Source organism: Strongylocentrotus purpuratus, unplaced genomic scaffold (genome assembly GCF_000002235.5).
Source record: "Strongylocentrotus purpuratus isolate Spur 01 unplaced genomic scaffold, Spur_5.0 spur5_scaffold_3, whole genome shotgun sequence".
Classification (NCBI taxonomy): domain Eukaryota; kingdom Metazoa; phylum Echinodermata; class Echinoidea; order Camarodonta; family Strongylocentrotidae; genus Strongylocentrotus; species Strongylocentrotus purpuratus.
In genome coordinates this window covers 24,342,894-24,360,430 of record NW_022145609.1, presented here as the reverse complement: position 1 = coordinate 24,360,430, position 17,537 = coordinate 24,342,894, and the positions used below count along the sequence as shown (strand labels likewise).

The 17,537-nt window shown below is 37.7% G+C and overlaps 1 protein-coding gene across 2 annotated transcripts; it reads left to right on the top strand.

Moving 5' to 3' along the window:
* The first annotated feature begins 2,490 nt into the window (after positions 1-2,490).
* LOC763886 (F-box only protein 4) lies at positions 2,491-12,916 on the top strand. Of its 2 annotated transcripts, none has more exons than XM_030996465.1 (8): positions 2,491-2,859; positions 3,449-3,598; positions 4,204-4,415; positions 6,084-6,301; positions 7,186-7,261; positions 7,830-8,077; positions 10,477-10,649; positions 11,917-12,916. In XM_030996465.1, the coding sequence occupies exons 2-8, from the start codon at positions 3,467-3,469 to the stop codon at positions 11,998-12,000; spliced, it is 1,143 nt and encodes a 380-aa protein (XP_030852325.1). In that variant the 5' UTR covers positions 2,491-2,859; positions 3,449-3,466; the 3' UTR covers positions 12,001-12,916. The 2 variants fall into 2 exon arrangements, with proteins under 2 accessions (XP_030852325.1, XP_030852324.1); XM_030996464.1 differs by having other exon boundaries at positions 6,084-6,304.
* The last annotated feature ends 4,621 nt before the right edge of the window (positions 12,917-17,537 follow it).

Here is a 17,537-nt window from a genome sequence, read left to right as displayed (position 1 = left end):
GGATCCCCCCCCCCCCCTCACTGAGCGACTTTTCGGCCGGCGCGATTTTCAAATTTTCGGGAGCAAAAAAAAAAAATGTTGGGCCCCCTCCCCTAAGAAATCCTGGATCCGCGCCTGGATGTGTAGAGGCCAACGATTACCGACAAAACTAGCCATCAATTACCGACAAAATTAATGTCCCAATATTTACCAATTTAACCCTATAAACCCGGTGCCGAAGGCTAGTTTTTCCTATGGACTATCTATAGTACTTGCGTATGCGCAAATGGTGATCTTCCTCGACGAAAAATTTACAAATTTACGAATTATTTCGTCAGCTAGGAGCTAGGATCTTATGTTAGGGAGGGGCAGGAGTGAGCAAGTGAATCACTTAAAGATCGCGCAAAGCGCGCTCATTATAAGGGGGGGGGGGAAGGCCTCCCGCGCAAAGCGCGGAAGCTTATAGAGGTTAATTTCCTTAAATTATTATAAAAAGAAGACGATTTGCTGTACCGTTCTCGACTGTTAATCCTTGTCTGAATTCAGTTTCTCCCCCTCCCGAAGCTTTGACGTTTCATTAAATTATGAGAAAAAGCAGACGATTCGGTGAATTGTTCTCGACCGGGGTTCTCGACTCTTAATCCTTATCTGAATTCAGTTCTCCCGAAGTTTTGGCGTTTCATTAAATTATTAAAGATAGTAGATGATTCGTTTAACTGTTCTCGACTCTTAATCCTTATATGAATTTAATTCTCTCCCCTCCCGCGCGAAGCGCGGAAGTTTTGACGTTTCATTAAATTATTAGAGAAAGCAAATAGACCATTATTTTGCTGTACCGTTTTCGACTGCTAATCCTTGTCTGAATTCAGTTTCTCCCCCTCCCGAAGCCTTGACGTTTCATTAAATTATGAGAAAAAGCAGACGATTCGATGTATTATTCTCGACTGCTAATCCTTATCTGAATTCACTTCTCCCCCCCCCCTCCCGCGCGAAGCGCGGAAGCTTTGACGTTTCACTAAATTATGAGAAAAAGCATATGCTTCGGTGTACTGTTCTCGACTCTTAATCCTTATCTGAATTCAGAACCTTAGACGTTTCCTTAAATTTATAGAGAAAGAAGACGATTCGTTGTACCGTTTTCGACTCTTGTTTGAATTTAGTTTCCCCGAAAATGTTAAACCCCTGATTTCTTTAGCTGATATTATAGGAAAGTGAAACTTCGAGAAAATACAAGTATTGTAGTTGAAGTCGCTGTCGAAGTCGTCACAGCGGATAAAAAGTCACAGTTCGTAAGGAAAAAAAACTTGTACGTCGGCCGACCGACAATATACATCTCACCGACTTCAAACTTCTGCAATGATATAGTACACGAGGATCGAGCAAGAATACCGACACAGCTGACCCGACACAGCAACATTTACCCGTGTCTTTCTTGCTCCCTCGACGAGACGACTCCATCCAACAACCCCTCTCTCTTTTACCCCCACTCCTCCTCTTTCATTTCATTTCATTTCATTTATTTATTTAAACACGGTAACTCTCTCAGCCTATCGGTTTTTTTTTCCAGAAAGTTCGTGACTGATAAAAAATATACAAATTATATCACACACAAAATCCAGTAACAAAAGATAACAAAACATAAAAAAATCAACAACTAATAATAAACAAAGAAAACATGAATTATTATAATGTACAAAATACAAATTAACAATAATGAATAAAAAAGTAAATAATTAACAGAGAGGTGTATTGTAAACCGAGAGTCTCATTGACTCTCCTCCCACGGGTCAGCCCCACCCTATGGATTTTAGTTCCTGTAAAATTGCGTTCCAGCATTTCGCTCCTCTATAACTTAAACTCCTATATAATTTGTTTGGACTTTAGGTAAAGCGAAATTATTAAAAGAGTGTCGGGTATTTTACACAGGGTTGCGCTTTTCAAAGAAACGTAATATAGGTTTTGGTGCATTATTATAAACTATTTGGTGCATCACTATTAATGTCCTTTTTTTATTAAATCTTTCTAAAATGTTATCTAAATTCAAAAGTATGAACAGCTGATCTGTTGGGAATCTTGGGTCTTTTTTCCTTTTCTTTCTCTTCTTTCTTTTCCTTTCTTTCCTCTCCCTCTTTTTTTCTTCTCTTTCTTTCTTCTCTTTTCTTTCCTTTCTTTTCCTTGCTTTCCTTTCTTTTCTTTTCATTTTCTTTCAATTAAAACATATATTACTTAATTGCCACTTTTCCCCCCACTTTGATTTATTGGATTCTCGCACTCATACCTCAGTTCCCCTAACATACCAATTATGATAAAAAAAAAAGATCGAGTGAACTCAATTAAATGTTATAAAGTTCATATTAAAAAAACAAAGGTGGTGACAATCTAGTCATCTAGACTGATTGCCGGGAGATGTGACTTTATCTGTCCTGATATAATACAACAACAGTTTCCAGTATAATTATGTTACGTTTATTCGTGCACATAGCAGGTGGTAGTTCCGGTATCGTATACGTACATTGCACATTGAGGAAGCACTTGATCTGAGCTGATGAACCCGTATGAATATGATTTAACTCTCAGACCGCCGATAAATATAATGCCTGTTTCACTAATTATAATTTATTAGCAACCCTTTATAGTCATTACAGTTGTCTGAACTTTTGAATAGTTTCTTTTCTCTGAGGTTGCTGAAAATCGGCTTTGAACGGTTTTGACATCGACAGTACAGTCGACGGTGAGCATTCGTCGCAACACAACCTCTGCTTGATTACGCAATATCTTCCAACGTGTAACTGCGTACGAGTCATCGGTGACAACTACCGGGTGACTCAAACATTCTGCGCCAGCAGGAACGGGTAGCTGAGCTGGGAGCCAGGACGGGAGGTAAGGCAATCACATCGCTTTCAGAATTCAGACAAGGCTGTTGTCTATCGAAAAGTTGTTTAATCTGTAGACATACATTGAGACATTGTGCAAATTATCTTGTCTTTGAAAGCTATTGTGTGAACTTTACTTATATCTCGGAATTTGTGTATATTTCACAAATTACATTAAAAGGTTATTATATAAAGCAAAGTCGGCCTTAGTTTGGAGACGTTGGAGTTGGAGACTAGATTTAGATGACAAAAAAGGATAATCATGTCATTATAATTTTCTAAACTGTTAACTTCAAGTTTTTAGTGTATAATTCACTGTTGTATGCTGTATGTATGTTTTTTATGATAATTAACTATCAGCATAAGGCACCACCATATTTTGAACTTATTCAATTGAAGTTATAACAAAATTGAGTCAAGATTTAGTCGCTATGTTTGGAGATGAAAATACCGTCCGTGAAGTAGAAGAAGCTTTAGCAAGGCACGCCTGCCAACCAGCTGGACTCGGCTTTGGTAGTTTCTTCGACCTCGACCAGCTTTCACAGCACGTCCAAACTTTGAAGATGAACATCCATGTATCTGGTTTACCTCAACAGTGCAAGTCCCTTTTCGCCATGGAATCGCCCGCAGGAGTGGAAGGTAATGATGGAAGATCTGAAATGGAGACGGATGATCATGATGCTTACTCTGAACAGGGATGCTGTAGCCATGGAGATGATGAAGAGGCTGGACTTCTAAACATTCCTGTAAGTAACTGCAAACTGTATATTCAATTTCTTTGCAACCAATCTGGGGTGGTATATTCTGTCATTTCTGTGCATGATATGTTATCTCAAAAATATTTTATTTTATTCTTTAAAAATAATCAATATTCTAGCTGAGACCACTTTTTATCTCAATCTCTTATTTCTCACTTACCTATTGCAGTTATATGTATGATATGCGTGCTTGTATTAAACACCCATCTTATTATATCTGAAAGGCGAAATAAAAGATAAATAGAGTAAGGGATATTTGATCTCTCGGATTCATGGCAAGTATATACGTATGCTTCTAGTTGTGTGATCAAAATAAACATATAATACTGGATAGGCCTACAGACTATACATTTCTCACCCAACATTCTTTTAGGCTTATTGAGCTGTATTTAAAGATTTTTGTTGACTAATATGATTATATCAATATATCATACTCTTATTCATTAATTCATTAGTGAATAAGTATGCTTATAATTTGACTTTGAATGGGGTATTTTCATTCTGTCAAGTGAACAGTTATTGCAATGCAGCCTTTCTAAGATGAAAATCATTGTATGATAATCATCAAATCCATCTATTTCTCTTTCCGCTAGGTGCAAGCGTTTCTTCACATACTCCAGTACCTCGATGCCAAAGACATCTGCAGTCTGAGTTCGACCTGTAGGCAATGTAATAGCTTCTGCAGTGACCAGCATCTCTGGAAGTCTGTCCTCAATAAGGACATGGTCAAGTGGTCAGAGGTCAGCCATGGCACCTATCCTTCCAACTTGGCCACCACCCGAGAAGACATCGATTATAAGGACATGTAAGTTTGCAGGAAAATAAGTGATTAAATATGAATCCGGGCTAACTCGGACCAAATACAACTCCGCCCAGCTGCAAAAACGGTCAGTTGTTGCCATTTTACCCTAACCCTAACTCTAACCCTTACACTGCAAATACTGACTGTTTTTGCAGCTGGGCCGAGTTGCCTTTGGTCTGAGTTAGCCCAACCCCTTAAATATACAGTATATCAATATATATTTTGCTCTGTAGGTAAAGTTGTCACCTTATAATTCTTTTGAAGGAATAAGAGCTGTGAAAGGGCTGGTGTACTGTGCTCCAGTAAGAGTTGTTGGTTGAAGTTCTTGACATTTCAATCATTATGCTCCGTTGCTTCAGGAGAATATATTTTTGATACATGTACGTCATCCCTCCATTTTTGTCTCTTCTTGTCAGATATTTTTTCAATATTCTTGAAGACATAATATTATGCCCCTTTCCGATATTTGGTACACTTCTTGTATTCTTATCAGATATTCTAAACATACTTGCCCCCCCCCCCTCCCTCAATTTCTTTATACCCACCAGTGATCCAAATCCAAATTTTTCAATAAGTTGCAAAGAGAGTTGACAGACTGCAAGGAGAGTTTTGCAAAACTGTTCATTGCTGCTGCTCTCCCTATATATTACCACCTCTGTCAATTTCGTTTTCTAATTATTTTCTATTCAGGTGTCAGAAAAATTGTATCAATTAGTGACTAGTCCGCTGCTTTTGAATTTATTTTTGTAAAGAATAGTTTTTATGAGCTGTTTGCATGGAAATCAAGAGGAATAATTAATATTATATAACGCATATTATATGAACTTGTGCGTACAATGAAGGACGCAATTTGTGGGCATGAATTTAGCAATGGATACAGTAAGACAACATGCATACTGCATTTCATAGTTGTCAATTTCTCTGCAGATGAATTAATTTTAAATAATCTTTTTTTTAAAGTATTCGCAAGCGGGATGCAGTATAAAACAAACACTGACGGCTTATTATTTCAAGTTACATGTACAGTGAAAACTACATGTATATGTGGCAATAGTTTTAACCATGTCCCTCAAAGCAATCAATATGTTTATAATAGCCTACAATTTATGTGTGTAGATGATAATTTCCAAGGGGGAATGTGGTAAGTTCATGGTGCAGAGTTGTAGATGGAGCACTTCTCAGAGTAGGCCGTTTCACTGGAACACAGCTGTTTTTTCAGTGTTATTTCAAACTTGTATCTGTGAGATTTTTTTCTTTTAATGTAGCTAGTTTATTGCACTTATATTGACATTTAAATTGTACCAATCACCAACACATGTTTTTCTCTTGATGTAAGCTAGGACTTCCATGTGGCTATACTGTAGTCAACTATCAGCTTCAAATATATTTTCACAAAGTGATATTACCATTGAAATACACTCCCAGTGCAAGAAAAAACTTCTTGTTAACGAACACATACATGCATGGAACACGAGATGCAGGGTTTTAAGTTGTTCTTTATTTCCCTCATACTCTTAAACCATTATGCCAGGTAAACAAAAGGTAGAGGTTGATTTAATACACTCTACTTACAGACAATTATTCGTTCAGGTGATTTGTACACTTAAAAGTTAACGCTCCTGTTTCTTTACCATACCTATATAACATCTATACATGCTCTTTTATTTTTAGCTACATGAAATGTAATCCAGAGCTGCAGCGTGATCCGACCTTTAACCTTGCATCCATCCCACGACTTCTTTGGTCATTCCTTCCCCGTCGCACCCCCATCATCGTCATGTTCGGCCCTGGCCTGGAGACCGACACCTCCAGCATCGTCCGCAAGTTTATCACGGGTCACGGCTCCAACATCATTAAAGTGAACGGTGTCTTCCCAGCCATGTATCCAGGTAGTTCGTGAATGTTGCCAATTGAGTGAAGTTGTGTATGCGTGCATCTAGGTAGTTGTGAATGTTGCCAATTTAATGAAGTTGTGTATGCGTGCATCTAGGTAGTTTGTGAATGTTGCCAATTTAATAAAGTTGTGTATGCGTGTATCTAGGTAGTTTGTGAAAGTTGCCAATTTAATGAAGTTGTTTATGAGTGTACATGTATCTAGGTAGTTTGTGAATGTTACCAATTTAATAAACCTGTTTACCAGTGTATCTAGGTAGTTTGTAAATATTGATAAATGGACCTGTTTGATTGTGTAAAAACAAAAACTTTGTTCATAGTAGCTTTTTATGAATATATTATTAACCTATGTGAGAACTTTGCTATTTCACATTATACAATTTCAATGGTACGCTTCCGAGTACCGTTATTTCCCAGTATTTCCTGGGAAATTGCCAACCCTTTGATAAATGAACCTGTTTGATTGTGTAAAAACATTAAAAATTGTTCATAGTAGCTTTTTATTAATTTATTATTACGTGAGATCTTTGCTCCAGCAAATTAAAAAATCATCATCTGTTTAAAGCAAGAAGGGCATTAACTCTTATTGTACTGGGGTGGGGGGGGGGGGGGGGCCCTGGGAGGCCTGTACAGGTGCTCAAAATAGCCCAGTACAGTAAGGGTTAACTCTGTGTAAAATGATATGATTCAACATCCTGCTGGCACCACCAAGAGCTCAAGCACACAAAATATGTTGTAATTTAATACTAGAGCTCTTACTTGGCTTTTTTAGTTGCAGTGCCTGTTAAACAGTCAGCTTAGTATAGATGCGCTTATACATGTACCTGTAATGAAGAATGTTCTCATATCTATTATTATTATTATTATTATATCTTTGCAGGTGTTGGAACAGGATTTGAAGTGACAGTGAATGACAAGAGCAGGTTGAGACTGGTGGTCCTTTACTCAGCTACAAGGTAAAGTATTCTTAGTAAACAGATCACGGGTAACTGAAGGGGAAGTCCTCCCTGATAGTTACCTTGTATTGCTAAAAGCAGGGGAAAAATGAGAGAAACAAATTAGTAAAAGTTTGAGCAATATCCGATTAAAAATAGGAAAGTTTGATGATGATTGATCAATGTTTAAACTGAATGCTTAGAAAACATGCTTTTGAAGTTGTCATCCGTGAAACACAAAGTGACAACACTGTCTCATACTCTCATATCTTGCGAGGTCCTCTCCAATTTGTTCTACCTTACACAGAAAAATGTCATCAACTTTCATTTTTATAGTTATTGATGACAGAATAGATTTGTTTCATACAGGGGTTGTATATATAAACACATTTGCAATAATTATATTTAGGGCATAGACTATGTATGATTGAAAATTTTTCTTTAGGAAAACAGAAATTTCTAAAAGAGTTAACGAGGGGACCTAAGAAGATATGTCAAATTTCAATCTTATTGTTTATTTGAAATGTTTCAAACTAATTAATAACATTTCTGTAAATGATTTTATTTAATTGATAATTTTCTATGACAGGAAAGAACGTGAAGCCAGGGATTCTAATCAGCCCAGAATGAGTAAGCTCATCAAGCGCACTTCACCTCCAAACCAAGGAGCTGACTCTGAAGAGGGCGCTGCTCGTGATGGGAATGAGGCTGCTGCAAATCATGTGACCGCAGAGGATGATTATTTGAACTTTGAACCTAACGATCATGTCAAGTCTATGTGTCATGTGGTGGGAGGTTTTATATTTGTAGTTGATGCAGCGCAGCAGATAAACCAAGGTATGAGGGTTTCTACCATTTTGGTAGACCATTTCCCAAAATGTATTTATATTTATTAATAGTGGGTTCATATACTCCTGCCTGGCACTCTACTGTTTTGATCCCAGCTTCAGCATTGTTCCTTTTACAGCACACTTTTAGGAAGTAACTGCTCACGGGTACCCATTTACTTCACTTGGGTGGAGAGAGGCAAATGTAGATTAATGTCTTACATAAAGACATGAGTGCCATGACAGGGACTTGAACCCTGTACCATGTGCTTCATAGTTCAGTGACATCTCCATGTTTACCTGGCAACAAGCTGTTCCATTCACCTGTTACAAATTATCATATATCTCGATAGATTGCATATCGCATACATCAGTTGTTGCTATTTTGGATAAACTTGGCGTGCCCTCCTGAGCAACAAATAATAATTGCAATTAAATACAATTATTCATAGTGGGTGAATGAAATATTTCCTATTAAAAGGAGACACTTAACAGACGTTTGCATTAAATTCTATTACATTACAAAAATTTCAAATTCTTTCAGAGTGTCTAAGAATCTTTGGGAGATCAATAATGGTAATGCATACAGGCTGTACTGCCCGATGGAACTAGGAGAAGTAGTCTGTATTAACAGATTGTCTGTAAAAGTGTTTAAAGTAAAATGAAGTCCTTTGAGAAATGATACATGCACATGAGTTAATCCAACGTTAACAGGATTAGGTTTAGGGTTGTAATTAGGTAATAAGTGAGGTTTAGGGTTAGAGTTATAATTAGGTAAAAGGTGAGGATTAGGGTTAGGGTTGTAATTAGGTAATAGGTGAGGTTTAGGGTTAGAGTTATAATTAGGTAAAAGGTGAGGTTTAGGGTTAGGGTTGTAATTAGGTAATAGGTGAGGTTTAGGGTTAGAGTTATAATTAGGTAATAGGTGAGGTTTAGGGTTAGGGTTGGAATTGGGTAATAGGTGAGGTTTAGAGTTAGGGTTAGGGTTGTAAGTGGGTAATAGACGACTGTTAGGGTTGTAATTGGGTAATAAGTGAGGTTTAGGGTTAGAATAAGGGTTAGGGTTGTAATTGGGTAATAGACGAGGTTTAGGGTTAGGGTTAGGTTGTAATTGGGTAATAAACGAGTTTTAGGGTTAGGGTTGTAAGTGGGTAATAGACGAGGGTTAGGGTTGTAATTGGGTAATTGGTGAGGTTTAGGGTTAGGGTTAGGGTTGTAAGTGGGTAATAGACGCTGTTAGGGTTGTAATTGGGTAATAAGTGAGGTTTAGGGTTAGAATAAGGGTTAGGGTTGTAATTGGGTAACTGGTGAGGTTTAGGGTTAGGGTTTTAACTGGGCAATAGGTTTAGAGTTAGGGTAAGCGTCAGATACTTTGTTGGATCCATTGTTGAAGTTAAGAATTTGGATACTGAAAGAAATGAACATGGTGCAATTGGCCCAGGAGCAAAATTCGCACTACTGTGTGTGGATATGCCCGTATGAGGATGTTTGACCCGACATAAGTTTGAACAAATCAAAATTACATGTCGTTTAGGATTCTACCAACCTCAAGCTTTAATCCACTCCTGTGGACTTACTCATGCCAGGTGATTCTTCACATACACTGTAAGGCGGTGTCACACAGAAAAATCCAGACCCATGAACTAGATTTTAGAAATCTAGTTTTTTCATTTACGTCAGTGACAGACTGGTGACAGACAGGCTACGAATAATCAATCCGGATAGGCCATTGCGCGCAGGCAGTTTAAGTACCGGTATATAGATAAACATTGTGACATCACATGTTCAATCAAAAGTAATGCGCAATTAACGCGTCTCATTAAAAGCGTGCTATTATAATTGTGCGCAAGTTATGATAGCACGTTAAAAACCATATGCCAGCCAATCATTAAGTCAAACGTTGACCTTAACTGATGTCTAAATTCTAAGGTGTCAGAGTCGCATGGTTTAAGCACTTGACTAGAAATGCTAAGGTCATGGGTCCGATCCCCATCATGGCACTTACAGTGTATGTCCTTTGGCAAGGCCTTAATTTACATTTGACATTTTAGGAGAGAAATAAGGACCTTGTAGTATGGCGGAAGCGTGTGTTAGTAATTTCCATATGCCCTCAAGGTGACCATATAGTAGAAATACTCCCCAGGGAGTTGAGATGGTACACATTTTGTGCGAAATAATCTCATGAGTGGAGTAATAATGTCTATAAAGTGCTTTAATAGAGACATCGTTTTGTATAAAGCATTATTTAAATCCAGATTATTTTAACCTTAATGTCATGTAATGATCAACACCAGCAATGAAATTTTTCCATATCAAATTAAAATAATGAGTTCTTTTGAGCATATAGCAGTATTTTAATTTTAAATTTAATGTTATCTGACAATGTGAATTTCTTTTCTCATTCATCAGGTTCTTGCAGCTCAGGAAGACCTGAACTATTTGCCTTCATGGATTCAAGATGGACGCCAGATCGTAAACCCCTCCTAGTCCTTTCCAGCGTGGCAAACCCAGACGTTCCCAGAATACCTTGCGTGAGGATAGCAGACCAGCTGTCGTTGGAAAAGCTTCAGCGACCTTGGAAGGTAGGTTTGTCCCATAGAGGAGACCTTGGTTTGACTGGTTAGATTTAAAGGTTTATTGCCACTTGGTCTACAGTCGGTCTAATTCCCAGTTTGTCTAATCCCCATGTTGCCTACTATCCATATGGTCTAATAACCATTCAATCATGAATAATAATAACCACACATGATTATTAGACCTTATGGATGGTAAATGAAATGGGCATTAGACACACTGGGAATTAGACTAACTGGTTATTAGACTAATTGAATAGTAAACCAAATGGGTAGTAAACTAATAGGAGATTAGACCAGATGAATAGTAGACCAAATGGGTAGTAGACTAATTGGAGATTAGACCAGATGAATAGTAGACCAAATGGGTAGTAAACTAATTGGAGATTAGACCATATGGAAATTAGATCAAATGGCTATTTGTCTACATGGTCATTAGACCAAATGATAAGTATGCACAATTATTATTGGACCATGTGGATAGTAGACCATTATGGGAATAGACTAATTGGTTAGAAGACAAACTGTTTGTAGGCCAAATGGCAATTAACCCATGTACATGTAAATGCCTATCTAGTATTATAATCCAGCCATTACTTGAAGGCAGTGTCATCCACATGCAAGGAAGGAGGGACACAGTAAATGTTACTTGAACCCAATGAAGTATTTTTTATCTTAAAATTCATTTTGAAATTTATATTACTATGGTACAAAGTTTGCCAATGGTCCTGGCAGTTGATGCTTACCTTTAAAGGTAATGGAAAGTTTTGGAAAATTTGGAAAATTGGACGGATAGTAATTTTGTAACATTGTGAAATATTTGGATGCCCCTGTGGATGTATTATAAGCATTAGAAAATTTAGCTTCTAAAACACTTCTGCTTTCGAGCAAATTGAATAATCAAAATTTAGCGGTGCACCTGGTAAATTTCAAATATTTCAAATAGCGCCTAAAGCCATTCCATGGTAGCTTCAACCATGAAAATCTCATAATATGCAGTTCTGATATATAATTTCCAAACGGGAATAGCACATCAGTCGATTGCAGTCGAGAAACATTGTTTTAAAGTAATATCAGTCTTGAGAAGGAGCTATACAACATAAAGAGTTTATTATTTACAATTTCATCACTTTAGACTCCATTTCAATGGCGACAACGATCATTGAATATTGTAAACTCGCATGTGCTTCCAATATGTTCATTTGGACCAAATTCATGACCCCATATCAAAACTTTGTATGACCTTTAACAACAATTTACTTTGGCTTTGTTTCAGGTTGTGGATTGTGATGTGTCCTCTCTCAGCGGACTTTCAGAGGGGGTTGACTGGCTCGTTGGATCAGCGTCGAAAAAAATGTAACCGTACATATTCATGCGGTTTCATACTTGTATGATGAAGTTGATTGTTGACTCTACTTCCGGCAATCAAATACTAGTACTCACTCGTCTTAAAGGGAGATGGCCATCAGTTTCCATGTGCAGAAGGTCATAATTCGCTGACACCAGACTTGGCGGAATTACCACTAATCGATGTACAAGTCTTGCACACAGCAAATCTGTAGTCCCATCAAGAAACACCCTCTAGTCTCTCAGAGATTCTTCGGGTGAGGAAAATATAATATAATGACTTTACAATATAAGGGATAGGTGGAAAATCCAGAGCATTTCATAAGGCATGTTGGTCATAAAACTGAAGGCTAATTCTTGGTGGTTGACAACACCTGTTATTGGGTAAACACCGGAATGGTGTAGAATTCCCAATGAGAGCCCACTACTACTATGCGTCTTTCAGAGTCTTAAGCCTTGTTAAAGAGGCCCTTGAGTTTACATGCTTATCTGTGTATTACAAGGTAAAGAAATATGTAACACACTGTACTTCAGTAATTTTTTGATGTGGAATTTAAAAACATTATTAGGCAATGCTTAAGTTTTGTGTGAAGGAGGATTGAAGATGTAGAAATAAAGAGTAAGAACTTGGCTGCGTATACGTGCACGAGATTCTTGGAAGGAATGTTATGCTGCATCTCAAGAGAATCATTTCAGAAGACGGAGGTAGCATGGTATGTGGTTCATTCACTTGACTCCCAATCCTAGGGTCGAGAGTTCGAATCCCAGCTCGGCACCAACGTCCTTTGGCAAGACATTAATTCACGTTTACCATTCTCCACCCAGGTGTAAATGGGTACCTGGCAATTGCTGGTATAATAATAATTGCAGGGCCCTAAGGAAGAACATCATTGATGCTTATGAGGCTTAGTAAAAGACTAAAGCCTTGCTAATACCCCATTCACAGTGGTTTTGAAATTTGTAGCGGCGTTGTAGCGGAGCGGCGACACCGCCATAACACCGCTACAAATGCATTCACAGTAGAAAAGTTATCCCGCTGCAGCAGCAGGATAAATATCATGTACCCATTCACGCTGCAGCGGGTGATTTTTATTATCTCCGTAACAAACACGTGTATGCATGGCTCATGACCCGCGAGTGACCCCGATATGACCGGAAATACTTCAGCGCGGGGTTTTCGATTGCTTGAAATTGCGCGCGCTAGCTGTACTTTACACACTCTTCCTCATGTAGCTAGCTCGATTTAGCTATGGATCTATCTATACTTTTACGTATTGCTGTCGCTTTCATTCTACTGGAATTGCAGAGAACGAATCGCAATATTTTAGTTCACTATGCTCGAGTGCAGCATTCGTTTCGTGATGAAATGGAAAGAAGGGAAAGGAGGAGAAGAAGAAGGCATCTTCCAGTCAGAATATTTTAATTTTTTGAAGTGTGAAATATTTTTATTTGGATAATTATAATATCTACATAATAATAAAATCAATTTGAATCCACTGGTTACTTTATTTCTATTTCAATTTATGTTCCCCATTGCTGGAGAAAAGAGGTCAGTGATAGGTAAGTAAACAAATCACACGTGTTTGTCGCGGTGTTATAGCGGAGAGCCTTCACACTGAGTAAACACCGCGACAGCAGCGGGGCTGTCCCGCTGCTGTAGCTAGGCGAAACTAGCGATAGTTTGTCGCGGCGTTATCGCGAGGCGGTGTTATCCCGCGATAGTTTATAACGGGTCCGAGCCTTCACACTGAAGACAACACCGCGACAGCAGCGGGACAGTCCCGCTGCTGTCGCGGTGTTTGAGGCCACTGTGAATGGGGTATTAGACATGCGGTAAATCACTGCAGCAAAATAGAATGACCTATTAAAGTGTAATGTGCCTCACAAATATGTAGAGCATGTGGCAATTGTTGGGCACCTTTGGTTTTTTTCCTGCATTAGCACACCAATTCAGTTTTAAACCCAGGACCTTCTTGTTACAACCCCGGCGAGATGGGGGGGGGGGGGGGGGGAGAACTCAGATTTGGCTTGGATGGGGGGAGTGCCGCTTAAGCCTCGAAACCCCTACCCATTATTAGGGGTCAGTTTGGGGCATTTGTCTTGGAAATGGATCAACTTTTCACAATATTTGGTGTTTTTGAAATTTTGAAAATTTTGAAAAAACAGACCCATTTATCCTCTGTGATTTGTGATTGTTTGTTATTCAATAGCCAGCGAAAATTTACAAAGTGAACAATGTTTTGATGGTTAGGAGTATTAGGTCTAGAAAACTGAAATTAACTTTAGATTTATGTTTCTTTTGACAAAGTGAATAACATACTGACAAATTGGAGTTTTACAAGTGCAATATCCATGTTATTTTTGTAAAGATAGTTAATATTTTACAAACGTAGAATGCAGATAATCCATTTTATTTTTACACTTGTTTACTATATTGAACTGTTTGTGAAGAAAATGTTTTTTTCTTCATTTTGAATAAATGAATTATGCCTTAAGTTTTTTACACTCTTTTGTATCAATTGGCTTTCATACTTTGCCTAATTCACCTCTAATATTATGAACATGTTCATTGAGTGAAAGTTTTATTTGAAAATGGTAATTTAAACAAAAAGTATGATTACATTAAGTAGCAGATTTGAGGAAAGTAACTGTTGCTCGTTATATTGTTGTTTGCAATGCCTATCATAGAACAGTTATTCTAATTACTCTAGGTCATTTATAACTGAAAATGTTATTTTGTTATATTACCTTTAGATATATTTCTGTATTTTGTCACATGAATATAACTTTCCATGAGGAAAGGTATGATTCAAGTTCTTGGTTCATAACTTGTATGCACTACAAGCACTTGTCTATACTGCATATCTACATACATTTCTTTAAGATAAATCACTGTACTACAATTTGATTTCTTTATCAAATGATGTCTTTCTGTATAAAAGATCTAGTCAACTGTAAATAGAGATATATATGTTTTATATTCACAAAGTATCTACTTATTGAATAAATGCATTTGACAAAGACGAGTATGTGTATATTTTCCCCATTATTTCTCATACCAGGTACTTTACTTTTCGAATTCTGTAAATGTACTGTACCATTTTAAGTGCACTAGATCTTTGTCTTTGTAATCTTGACAACGTTACTAGTTTGTTAATTATAATTTTTGATACAACCATGCAAGTTGCTCACCACTGCTTGGTACTCAGTACAAACTCTCGCATGCCTCGCTCCAGAGTCCACGACTCTCCTGTTGCCGAGTCCCCAACGAAGGCCATCGCAAGGCCAATATACCCTGTCGTCTCGAGGCAGCCCAGGTAGCTTGGGAAGATGTTGTTTCTACCCATCATGTCTAAGAAGATGAAAGACTTGGTGCATGGCTGATCATCAACGAAACGGAATTGAGTCTTTTGTCAACTCTGTTTGTTGCTACGGCAGACAGCCAGTGAAAACGAATTCGTTTAATCAAATTATGGAAATGCAAGCATTACTTTAAACAAACAGAACTTTGTTATTCCTGGCTCATTTTTCCTTATTGAGGTGTCATATGGGGTTTGAAACCAAGTCGATGCGCTAGTGCCCTTTGGTAAGGCATTAATCCTCATTACCAGGCCCCTAAGAGAGGACCTTAAGCCGTCAGCCGTCTGGTTGGTTACTTAGCAGTCAGGTAAAATAACCACAAATAACCAATAACCAATAACCAATAATCAATATGAAAGGGCAGAAAATGAACTTTCTAAAAATGTGATTTTCTCTTTGAAATTCAGATACCGCCCGCCAAATGACTTTTTGGTTTCCTCTCTTCAAATTGTTTTTAATCACTCATGTGTGAAATATGGATCATATGAGTTGCATCAAATGAAAGAGGAGGATCTAAACTTTACAAATATGTGTCATTTATTAATTATAATTCTGAGTAAGTATGATAAAACATCGATAATTCCCGTTTTTTTCTTTCTTTCTGGGACGCACTGTTTATCTGGTTGGTCCTGCACCAACTGCCGCAAGGTGTAATTTGTAAACCGAACCGGGTTTGAGATGCGAACCTGAGAGATCTCGCTTATTCCCAAGCATTCGATCTAGGGTAGAGCCGGCTGATTGACTTTAGGGAGGCTGGCTTTTTTTTTATCGCTCAGTGGCGTTTGACGACATTGTTCTTCCACTATGGTCCATGGCGTAGCTACAGGGGCATAGGGGATATGCCTCCCCCTTCACAATCGAACCACAGTAAAAGAGGAGAGAGAGAGACAGAGAGAGAGAGAGGGAGAGAGATAAAGACGGGGGTACAGAGGAGACAATGATGTTTTAAAATATGATACGGACACCCGTTCTTCCTAATGGATAACCTTATTCATCTAAATTTCACCCCAATCGTCTTTAATATTCGACATGATTCTATCAATCTTGTCCTCGAAAGGTTTACGTGGTGTTTAGATAATGATAAAACACTGGTTATTCATTAAGAAAATAATTTAGAATGTATACTATGGGGACCTACTCCTGACATGCTACCTGACAAGCTATTTTACAGGTTTCCAATAAAAAGTAAAACTGTAAAAAAAAAAATGGATTGCTTGACTAACATCATTGCTTGTTGGTCATCTGGCTTTTGATCACTTACATGAATTCGAAAACTGTTAACAATTTCCATGTTGCAAAGTAATAATTGTAGGTAAAACAGTGGGTCATTTTAAGCACTAGAATTATCAATGAATCTAAAAGGATAAATATTCATTACAAGAGTAAAATATTCTCTCAACCATGATGCAAATGTAATAATAATAATACAGCATTTATTATGCGCCATCGATCTAGTAAACTATTCTGAGGCGCAGAGGGATAGAATTAGAATGAGATACATAGAGAAATGAAAAGGGGAAAAATGCAGGAATAGAAAAACGTAAAATATATGAATGTGGGCGGCAAAAAGAGAGAGAAAAAAAAAATCACAGAGCATGTTTGGTCTGTCAACCCATAATCTGAAAGTACCACCTCACGATCACAAAACATCAATTCAATTACTCTTGTTATGGAGACAAACTCACTTCAAACGATATTTGGTTGTTTGCATTGCATTTTCGGCTTTAAAGAAGAGATAATTGCCACGATTGTGTATCCGTTTACTCAAGCACGGTTGTATTGCAATGCATATCCTTCGCAAAATAATTACTGTTAATTGAACCAGGATGTTTTCGGGTTTTTGCAAGTTCTATTGTGCTTCAATAACGCCAATCAAGGTTAAGTAACCAATAGAAAATGCATGTTTTAATTAGTTTACATAGCCGAAAGAAAAACATTCATAAACAGCTAACGAAAATTTACTTGGCAAATAGTTGACATACTTGAGTTAATTAACATTTGTTGATGAAAGGAGAACAAGTTGGAAAATAACATTGACCCTTTAATCGCAACGGGTGATATATCTTGTGAACGACTACCGAAGGAGGAGATTCGGGGTCTGAATTAGAACTTAAATCGTACCGGCCCCTAAAATGACAGACTTTAAATGAACTAAAGACAAGTCAAAGTAATGGTCAATTATTAGAGCTG

What these genes read in the sequence shown, in the direction of transcription:
- LOC763886 (XM_030996464.1), top strand. Translation starts at nt 3,467, where the DNA reads ATGGAATCGCCCGCAGGAGTGGAAGGTAATGATGGAAGATCTGAAATG. An exon ending in GTCCTTTACTCAGCTACAAG is followed by an intron (nt 7,262 to 7,829) that starts GTAAAGTATTCT and finishes TTTCTATGACAG; the next exon opens with GAAAGAACGTGAAGCCAGGG. An exon ending in AGCGCAGCAGATAAACCAAG is followed by an intron (nt 8,078 to 10,476) that starts GTATGAGGGTTT and finishes CTCATTCATCAG; the next exon opens with GTTCTTGCAGCTCAGGAAGA.